Source organism: Lactuca saligna, chromosome 9 (assembly GCF_052625555.1).
Source record: "Lactuca saligna cultivar CGN05327 chromosome 9, ASM5262555v1, whole genome shotgun sequence".
NCBI classification, from domain to species: Eukaryota; Viridiplantae; Streptophyta; class Magnoliopsida; order Asterales; family Asteraceae; genus Lactuca; species Lactuca saligna.
This window is the reverse complement of record NC_136425.1, coordinates 134,164,007-134,174,442: the sequence shown is the minus strand read 5'-3', so window position 1 is coordinate 134,174,442 and position 10,436 is coordinate 134,164,007. Positions and strand designations below refer to the sequence as shown.

Here is a 10,436-nt window from a genome sequence, read left to right as displayed (position 1 = left end):
CAGATCCATCTGAGAAGCCTTCTGCGTGATGATCATCCAACGAGATTTGATGCTCATCATCAGACTCTGCTTCAAGCCATCCAGCATTGTCGTGGGGTGGATAGTACGGTCGCCATGATGATGGAATCCAGGCATGATATCTACGCGAGAAAAGGGGTATAAGAATGTTATATAAATAGACGTACTACCTAAGATAATTATAAGAGGATCTTTATCAGTAATGTCAATACTTGTGTAGTGCATACCAGTTATATGAAATCAAAGCAGGATAGACCTTCGAATAAGTAACCCTAAATGCAAATCCATAACCAAACAAGTAATAGTAAATAAAGCGAAGATCACAGATTCTCAATCTATAACACTTAATTTCAGATAACGTTAGCGTATCCACCTATCAACTATTGACCTACTTGATAGAGACCTATTTAGTTCTCAGATATGTAATTATAGTAACACAAAATACTCCCATAGTATTTTAAACTTATATTATGTTCTAGTGTTTTCTTTGTAGTAGCTTTGGTAAGTTTCTAGACTTGTTGCCATATCACAACCATTCTAGGGCATATGCTAATCACTCTTCGGACCAGCATAGTTGATCAGGCTATAACATTCCCAGGGCTGACCATACATCCCCGAGTTTACTTGTGATATTCAACAATCGTAATACTTTTGTACTTGCCATTGTGACATTGAATTTAGTATGAATGCATACTTGTATACTTAGTTAAATATTTTATTATTTAAAAGTATAGACTCTTGGTCAGATTGTTTTAATCCCATTGTGTTTATAGTTAGTAGATCTTTTATGGTTTGATATACTAGATTCAATATAAACGATGCTCTGATACCAATCTGTCACACCCTAAATCCGAGAACGGCGGAAACTTTCTAGAGCGGAGGACTTCATGTATAGTATCACAACACAGTATAATAGTAAACAAGTAAACCACATCATACATTGCATTAAATATATAATTTTAATACAAGTGTGTTATGTAGTATATGAGACACCAAAACATGAATCAACATACAAGATGAGTCCTGCATGCGCTACATCTTCTCAAAAGCTGGCATCAGTACCTGTCTAATGATGACCTGAGAATACAAGTTATTTTGAAGGAGTTTAACAGCATTAAAGCTGGTGAGTTCATAAGTATTTAGTGTCTATGTTTGTATCAAAAATGTTTGAACCGTTGTTTGAAGTACGAGTTTGTAAACGTTTGTAGAAAAAGTATGTGAATGTTTGTTAGTGTTTGTAAAAGTTTGTAGCTCCTAGAAAATCCTATATTTTCTACTAAAAGTAGCCTTCTACCAAGGAACAACTGATTTGTATGTTTGTTTCTTGTAAAAGTGTGTAATTTTCCCAAGTGTAACCATCATTATCAAAATATAGTTTGTACAATAATGCTTAGGTGAAGTGATCACCAAATAAATGTAAAAGGTAAATTAATGTAGTACTAGTGTTGTTTTATAGGAACCACTATTGTACTAACTACCTTAAACCGGATTTATATCAAGGTATTATGTGATTAATTGTACCATACTATCAATTGGAAAACACGACGATGTAAGTCGTCAAAAGGTATGACATTTGGCACCCGCAAACCTACAGGTCCGGCTGTAGCTAGCAACAAGGTGTAGGATAGTCAATCCAGTATAGATCTATATGCAAACTTACGCTCTCCCACCAGGAGATTCTGGTCACAACTCGGGCCATGACAATGAAGGCATGCTCTAATATAGTGGATCACATTTATGTTAAAGTATACTTTTATGTGTTCTCATCATAGTATCGTTGTATATGTTCTTATTCTAGTATAGTTGTATATCTTCTCATTCTAGTATAGTTGTATATGTTGCCATAGTAATAAGTAATGACTCATGAATGAACTGACTCTTCTATGCTTCATTGAACTAGAAGTAGTAACTAGTATAACCCTAAACTATACCTATTATAGTTTATTAGTAGACTTTTTGTATGACTGAATGTACTGAACTGAGATAAAGGTCTTTATATGTATACATATATACATAATATATAACTAAGGATTCAATGACACTCAGACCAACAACCGGGAACTTTATGACCACAACCAAACAAGGACATGAAGTAAAGTGGGTTATCTCTCCTAAGTCCTTTAGACCTTATTTATATAACTATATATGTAGTAGACATGGTTTTAACAATATATAAGTTTAAAAACTATAAAAGAAAGGTTTCGTATTCAAAAGTGAATTTGATAAATAGTTTGAAGTCGTTTTGTTTGGTAAAACAGTTTGAAGTATGAAAAATCCATTCGTATGCTAGTTATTAATCATTTGTGATTGATCTAATAAGTAACATGGTTCAACTTGTATCCCCCCATAAAGCATTTAAAAACACTTAAAAGCATTTCAAAGGTTAATTAAGGGGTATAAACTCACCTTTAGTGAGTGATGCGACGGTTGGATTGGTTTAGGAGGTTGAGTGTCAATTGCGGACTTGAGCACAAACTGATCCTATTAACCATATAATGACACACACACACACACACACACACACACATATATATATATATATATATATATATATCTATATATATGTGTGTGTGTGTGTGTGTGCAATTAGTGTTTGAAACAACTAATTATTGCATTGGGACCACCTTAGAGACTAGTAAAAACTTATTATGAAGTGTTACAACCATATAAGATTGTATATGAGTGGTATATGACTATACAAGGGAGTGCGTGGTAAAAATGCACAACAAATGTGTGTGTCCAGCCAAGGTGTGCGGCCACACACTCCTTATGGAATGTGTCAAAACGTGATTTTAAGCTATAAGGAACATCTAGGAAGGTTTCATTCTTCATGCCTTAGCCTTAATAGAAGTTGGTTGCCATTTTGGGACCTAAAAAGTGTGTGCATCCACCATGGAGGTGTGTACGGCCGCACACACTTGAAGATCATACGAAATGAAGTTTTTCATGTATAGTTTCAAGTGTTCTCAGAATATAACTAGTTGTGTTAAGTGTATATACGTTATAGAGCCATGAATAGGGTGATTAGAGTCCAAAACTTAGTGTGTGTTCTTGGTGTTCTTGATGATTTAACACCAAAAACGTGTTTTCATGGCTCAAAGTGGGGAAGAAGGCTAGTTAAGGTCATGTAACAGTTTATCAAGGGATGAATCACTTACTTTCTTGAAGATTGGTGTGAAAAGTGGGATGATACTTGAGAGGACTTCGAGTTCTAGCTTGAAAGTGTGGGAAAAAGTGTTCAAAATGACTAAGTGTGGTATATATAGGTGAGAGTGTGTGGTTGGGATGGGTGTGTGGCCGCACACACCTGTGTGTGGCCGTACACTCAAGTGTCTAGCCGCACACTCCATGTTTTGGAGTGTTTGGCCCGATTTTGCTTAATATACATTGAGTTAACCCATTTCTAAGATCCTACCTTGATTGTATTAGGTTTAGAACGCTCCAATAGACCGCAAATAGTGTTAAAAGATAACATAATGATTCTAACTTGGATTCAATTGGTCTCTTGTACAAGAAAGAAATTTCGGGTTGTCACATTTTGGAATTGAAAATCTACAGCATACACGTAAACATTAAACATGGTGAAAAACATAACGAACAGGAAAGGTTGAGAATCTAGTGAGACATGTCGGTTGGCACCATTAAGTGTATAATCGTAGCCTTTAGTTATAACTACCGTTTCCTGGAGGGAAAGCGGGAGTTTGTGTATAGATCTATATGAGGTGACCCCCCACGCCTTAGCGGTTCGCTACAGCTAGACTAGGCCAGTCTAGGGTGACAAAACCCTGAGCAAATATCGGCGTTTGGAAAAATGCCAAGACAGGCGACCTAATCATTACCATGCATGGTTAAACGGCTCATATAGAGATTCAATAAAACTTAACATATCGAAGATTAACTCTTTGATTGTGTCAATATGAAGCAACTTAATTGATCATACAAGAACCTTGACATTTTTATAACTCAGAAAATACCGGATTTTCTGGGGAAATACTATTATTCAATTATCGCTTACTTATAATACAAAGAAATTTAAACTTCAATCAAATATGTCGGTGCTATGAAATTCGCTGATGCAATTATACTTGATTTCACATCATTTTCAGACACTTAGCATAAAATATCGGATTTTCTGTGTTTTACAAAATATACAAAGATTTTTATTCAAACATACTTATGAACTCACCAACATTATATATGTTGATCGTTTTCAAAATAACTTGTATTCTCAGGTAATTGTTAAGCTGGAAGACTTTCAAGTGTGTATGCATTTATTTTGTGTAACGTCAATCATCGTACTATTAATACTTTAAACTTATGTAATTTATAACAATGCACTTGATGTGAACAACGTTGGTTGTTATATGTAATGCTAGTGATGAATGTGTTATGTTTCATATATATATATATATTCGTTGTGATGATAATTCAATTGTTAGTCACACGAGCCCCTAAACGATTATGTAGTCTGGTTCGGGGGTGTGACATGTTGGTATCATAGCAATGTTTATAGTGAACTAGCATATCTAACCATACATGATATGCAACTATAAACACAATGGGACTAAATAACTTTGAACGAAACAAAATTTTCACACTTATGTGCGCATAATAGGATAGTAACCTAATAATATTTAATAAAAACTTCTGGAGGAAATTGAACATTTTATTCCCTAAGTGTCATTTTTAACCCTTATATTTTATTGAACAATTTCTGGAGGAAATTGAACAATTTAGAAATAAGTGTCATTTTTAATCCTTATTTTTGATTATTTTTATTTTTGGCTCAAGTTTTTGATTAAATAACATTTTATTCCTTAAAAATTTATATTTTTGCATTTTGGGCCCAAAACCCATAAGGCCGAAAAATTTAGGCCCACTATGCTAAAATTTACACCTTTGGTCCTTTGAAAAGTGTGATTATCATAAAAACTTAGTTTTATGCAAATATCAACTTTTTGATCCTTATAAAACCGAAAATGTCACATTTCTCCCAAAACTTTACTTTATTTGTCAAAATGATTCCTTATACAAGATTTTTGTTTTGTTTTTTGCAACTTAAGCATATAAAACACTTTTATCTTTGTATTATGATGACTAGTATGTTTTAGTTTATGATTCACACCTCATTTTTGTTGGAGATTTCAAAATATGTCAAACTTTTCTACATATTCACAATAATAACGAAGAAAATCACACATAACTTGCAGAAACACGTAGATCTATACATAACACTTTTATTCTCCCCCAAAAATATATAAAAATTGAAAACAATAGGGTATGAACTCACCTTACTTGTTTGTTCTCGGTTTGGTGAAGAAAAGAGGGAGGTTTCGGCTCTAGCAGGCTTTCCTTGAGTAGATATTGAGCTTATGAGGTTTTTAAGAGTGTGATCACAAGAAGTTATCTAACATAAGAATGAAGATATATAACTTGTATGTGTAGTGACTTACCAAAGATTGATAATTTTTGGTGAAAATCTTAATGAAACCACTCTAGATCTTCGAAAATTTGGAAGAGGAAGGAGTTTTTTCTAGAGAGATTTCTTGAAGGATTTTTTAAAGAAACGAGATGGTGAGGAGGGTGGTTTGGCCGAGAAATAGAGGTGAGAAGAGAGAGGGAGTGAAGTGATGTTGCATGGAGATCCTCCATGCAATAATGATGTGTCTCATGCTCATTTGTCCTCTAGTTTTTTTAACCTTGGGACGAGAATGGGCCTAATGTGATCAAGGAAAAATGGTTTTGGGCTCAAACTCTTAGCTTTGTTCGAACTTCATAGGCCAATAATATTTTTGGCCCATTGGGCGTTCACGACACTAAACAAGTCCATTAGGTAGTTTAAGGTCCATTAGGATAAATGAAATCATTTGTGGCCCAAAAAGGCCGATTAGAGGTAAACCAATCCATTTTAGGCCCCTATGGTCCAAAATGTTAAGATTTTATGAATGTGGGCCCACTTAGAGCCCATTTAAGGGTTCTAAGCCCAAGTTAGTCAATTTGAGTGATTATTGGTCCATTAGGCCCAATAAGAAAATCCTAGTCGATAATGGACTGAAATCGGGATTTTTAGGGTTTTCTACTCCCAATTGACTATTTAAAATGTTTTGTATATAGCTTTAAACTTTACTGGATAAACCTTGATTGAATTTGTTTTCATTGATTGAGCATCGAGTTTGATAAAAATTACATGTATCACAATGGATGATGTTTACAAGAGTACATAATTTCCTAGCTAAATTGCTAGGTGTGACTCTACTAATGGAAATACGAGTGGATAATAACTTTTTCAAATTGGAAACATGGAGCACTAGGTGTATGTTGCTGAGCTTAGCATGTAGCTATATCCTATAAGCTACTGGACCAATCCGGGCAATAATCTCAGACGATCCAATGTATCGCAGGTTTAGTTTTCCCCATTTGCCAAAGTGAATCATCCCTTTCCATGGAGAAACCATCAATAACACTGTGTCCCCAAGTTGATATTCTAATGGCTTTCGCCACTTCTCCGCATAGCTCTTCTGTCGGTCTTGCGATGCTTGAGTCGAGCTGTGATTTGTATTAATTCCTTTGTCGTTTCACGAATAATCTATGGTCTTGTCATAGTGCTGTTTGGTGCTTTCCCTTTTGCTAATTGAGTGTCACCCACCTCAACCCAAGATAGATGCAATTTGCATTTGTGACCATAAAGAGCCTCGAAAGGGGAAATCTTAATGCTCGTGTGATAATTGTTGTTTTATAAAAATTCAATAAGAGGCAAGTGGGCATCCCATGACTTGCCGTAGGCAATCACACAGGCTCGGAGCATGTCTTCTAGTGTTTGGATGGTTCGCTCGATTTGACCATCCGTCTGAGGGTGGTAGGCAGTGGTCATATCTAGTTAGGTTCCCATTCCCTTTTGCAGTGGCTACCAAAATCATGAAGTAAATCTACTATCTCGATCTGAGATAATAGATACAGGTACACCATGAAACCTTACAATTTTCTTGATGTAGATTCTAGTCAATCTTTCCATCTGGTAAGATTCCTTTATTGGCAAGAAATGAGCGGATTTGGTTAATCTATCAACAATTACCCATATAGCATCCAACCCATCAGTTGTGTTGGGTAATTTGGTCACGAAGTCCATAGTAATCCTTTCTTATTTCCACTAGGGTATCACTAGTAGTTGTAATAATCCTGAGGGCTTTTGGTATTCCACTTTCACTTTAGTGCAAGTGAGACACTTGCCTACGTAAGTGGTGATTTCTGCCTTCATGTTTGGCCACCAATAATTTTGCTTGATATCTAGGTACATCTTATCTGAACCCGGATAAATGGAGTATCGTGTCTTGTGAGCCTCATTCCTGACTACTTATCTGAATCCCCCAAGTTTAGGGACCCAGATTCTATTCATGAAATAGTATGCTCCATCCTCCTTGACTTCAAAGCTCTTCTCCATCCCGCACAATGATTCTCTTGCGGTGTTTTCTGGTTTCAATGCATCCAACTGGGCTTCCTTGATTTGCGAGGTTAGGTAGAATTGAATGGTTATCGAGCGAGTTTTCACACGACGACTTGGATATTCTTTTCGGCTCAAGGCATTAGCTACCACGTTAGCCTTGCCCGGATGATACTTGATATCGCTTTCGAAATAATTTAGCAGCTCAATCGATCATCGTTGCCTCATGTTTAACTCTTTCTGATTCAAAATGTGTTGGAGGCTTTTGTGGTCAGTGAAGATGGTGCACCTTGTACCATAAAAGTAGTGCCTCCAAATCTTCAATGTGATGAACACAGCTCCCAGCTCGAGATCATGTGTGGTGTAATTTACTTCATGGGTCTTTAGTTGTCTAGATGCATAAGCTATCACCTTCCTATGTTGCATAAGAACACAATCTAATCCATGATTTGAAGTGTCGCAGTAGACTATAAAATCTTCGGTTCCCTCCGGTAATGATAATACCGGTGCACTATAGAGGGCTCGCTTCAAGGTTTGGAAGGTAATTTCTTGCTTTTCAGTCTAGTTAAAAGCCACACCTTTTTTTGTTAGTGTGGTGAGGGGCTTGGCTATCTTGAATTTTTTTTGAATAAATCTCCGATAGTAGCCTGCGAGACCCAAGAATTGGCAAATTTCTATCGGTGTTGTCCGGATCGCCCAACTTTTGATTGCTTTAATCTTGGAAGGATCTACATGAATCTCATCCTTGCTGATAGCATGTCCCAACAAATTTACACTGCAGAGCCAAAACTCACAATAAGAGAGTTTCGCATATAACTTCTCAGCTCGCAGGGTCTTAAAGATCTATCGGAGATGTTGACTATGGTCTTATTCTCTTGGTGAGTATATAAGGATATCATTGATGAAAACGATTATGAAGTTATCAAGGAATAGGCGAAAAACTTGATTCATGAGATCCATAAATGCGGTGGGGGCATTTGTTAGACCGAAGGGCATCATGACAAATTCATAATGTACGTACCGTGTGCGAAAGGCAGTTTTTAGGATATCCTCCTCCTGGATTCGGAGTTGGTGATAACCAGATCTCAGATCTATCTTGGTGAAATAACTAGTTCCTTGAAGTTGGTCAAATAGATCATCGATTCATGGAAGTAGATACCGGTTTTGGATAGTGAAGTTGTTTAGTTACCTATAGTCGATACACATCCTAAAGGATATTCCTTTCTTTTTAACAGAAAGAATCGGAGCTCCACATGGAGAGAAGCTTGGTCTTATAAGTCCTTTATCCAAGAGTTCACCCAGTTGGCTTGATAATTCTTAGATATTAGTGGGATCCAACCTATATGATGATTTGGAGATCGGAGTGGCTCCATGCATGAGGTCGATTCGAAATTCGACTTGCCTCTTTGCAGGTATTCCTTGAAGATCTACCAGAAATACATCTGGAAAGTCACATGCCACTGCGATATTTTGTATGGTTACTTCTTCTTTGGTCTTATCTGCAATGTGAGCGAGGAATGCATAATTCTTCATGTGTAAGAACTTCCGTGCCTTGATGCTTGAGATAAGACGAAGATTTACACTGGGTTTATCTCCATAAATTATTAAGGTTTCATGATTGGGAAGATGAAGGCGAACAGCCTTCTCGTGACACATAATATGAGCATTAAGGGGGCTTAACCAATCCATGCCAATTATCACATCAAAACTCCTAACATTTATAGGCATCAAATAGATTTGGAAAGAGAGGTTGTTTAGTGTTAATGTGCATCCTATATAGATATCTTTAGTTGATTCAATCTCCCCATTATCCATTTCTACCGTGAAGGCTTCATTAAGCTTATGAGGTTGTTTTTTTAATAGATGTTTAAACTTGTTACTAACGAAACTTCACTCTGCCGGCCTATCGAATAGGATGTATGCATATGTGTTGTTAAGTAGGAACGTACCGGTGACAACAATAGTGTCCTGGACTGCTTCACCTTGTCCCATAGTCAAAACTCTTCCCGATCCTCCAATTCCTTGATTGTTAACATTAGGGAAATTGCGCTTGAAATGTCCGGTTCTCCTGCATCCATAACAGGTGTGGCTGGCCACGGCATTGTTGTTGTTGTTGTTTCCTTGTTGCTAGTTCTGTGGAGGATAGGTTCTACAGTATATTGTTGTATGACCTTTTCAGTTTCAATTGGTGCAATGCATCTTCATGCATTCATCGTGGTGATGGAGATTGCAGTTGTTGCACTTTGGGAGATTCCCGGAATACTGTCTAGGGGCACTTTAGGGTGGATGAAACTGGAGCATGTGGTGTGGTGACCGCTTGAGTAGTAGCATGGACAGTCATGGTTTGTTGTTTCTTTGATGATTCAAGAATTTTATTTCCCTTCCGCTTGTTGTTTTTCCCATTCATGTTTCCGTGATCGTACAATTTATTATCTAGCGTCTTTGCGCTATCATACGTGGTCGGATTTGCTACAATGACATTTACTTAGATTGGCGCGGTTGATCCACATATAAATATCTCAATCTTCTTCCCCTCCGATGTGATCATTACGGGACACAAAAGAGATAGCTGACAAAACCTTGTTATGTATACATCAATGTCAGAGTTTTGAACCGTAAGGTTCCACAGTTCTTGTTCTAATTTTTGAATTTCTCACCGGGGACAATACTCAGCTAACAACATTTCCTTAAGTTCCTCCCTTGGTATCGCGTTCGCCACTGGGAGTGTCATGGCCTATATGTGACCATTGCACCAGGAGAAGGCTTGGTAAACAAAAGGTGCAGGCCACAAACTTGACCCTAGACTCATCCGGACATCCGCAAATTTTATACACTGATTCCACCTTCTCAATCCATCGTTTCAAGGTTATTACGCCTCCCGTCCCATTAAAGGTTTGAGTCTTAGCAATGATGAAATCCTTGTAGGTGCAAGTTCTTACGCTTCCATGATTTGTTCCTTGATTTGTGCTTCCGGTTCCCT

At 37.0% G+C, this 10,436-nt stretch overlaps 1 protein-coding gene across 1 annotated transcript; it reads right to left on the bottom strand.

The window, feature by feature from the left end:
- Positions 1-8,773: 8,773 nt before the first annotated feature.
- LOC145016729 (uncharacterized) lies at positions 8,774-9,271 on the bottom strand. The gene has a single exon (XM_078974962.1). It carries the CDS (start codon positions 9,269-9,271, stop codon positions 8,774-8,776), a length of 498 nt encoding a protein of 165 aa, XP_078831088.1.
- Between the last annotated feature and the right edge of the window lie 1,165 nt (positions 9,272-10,436).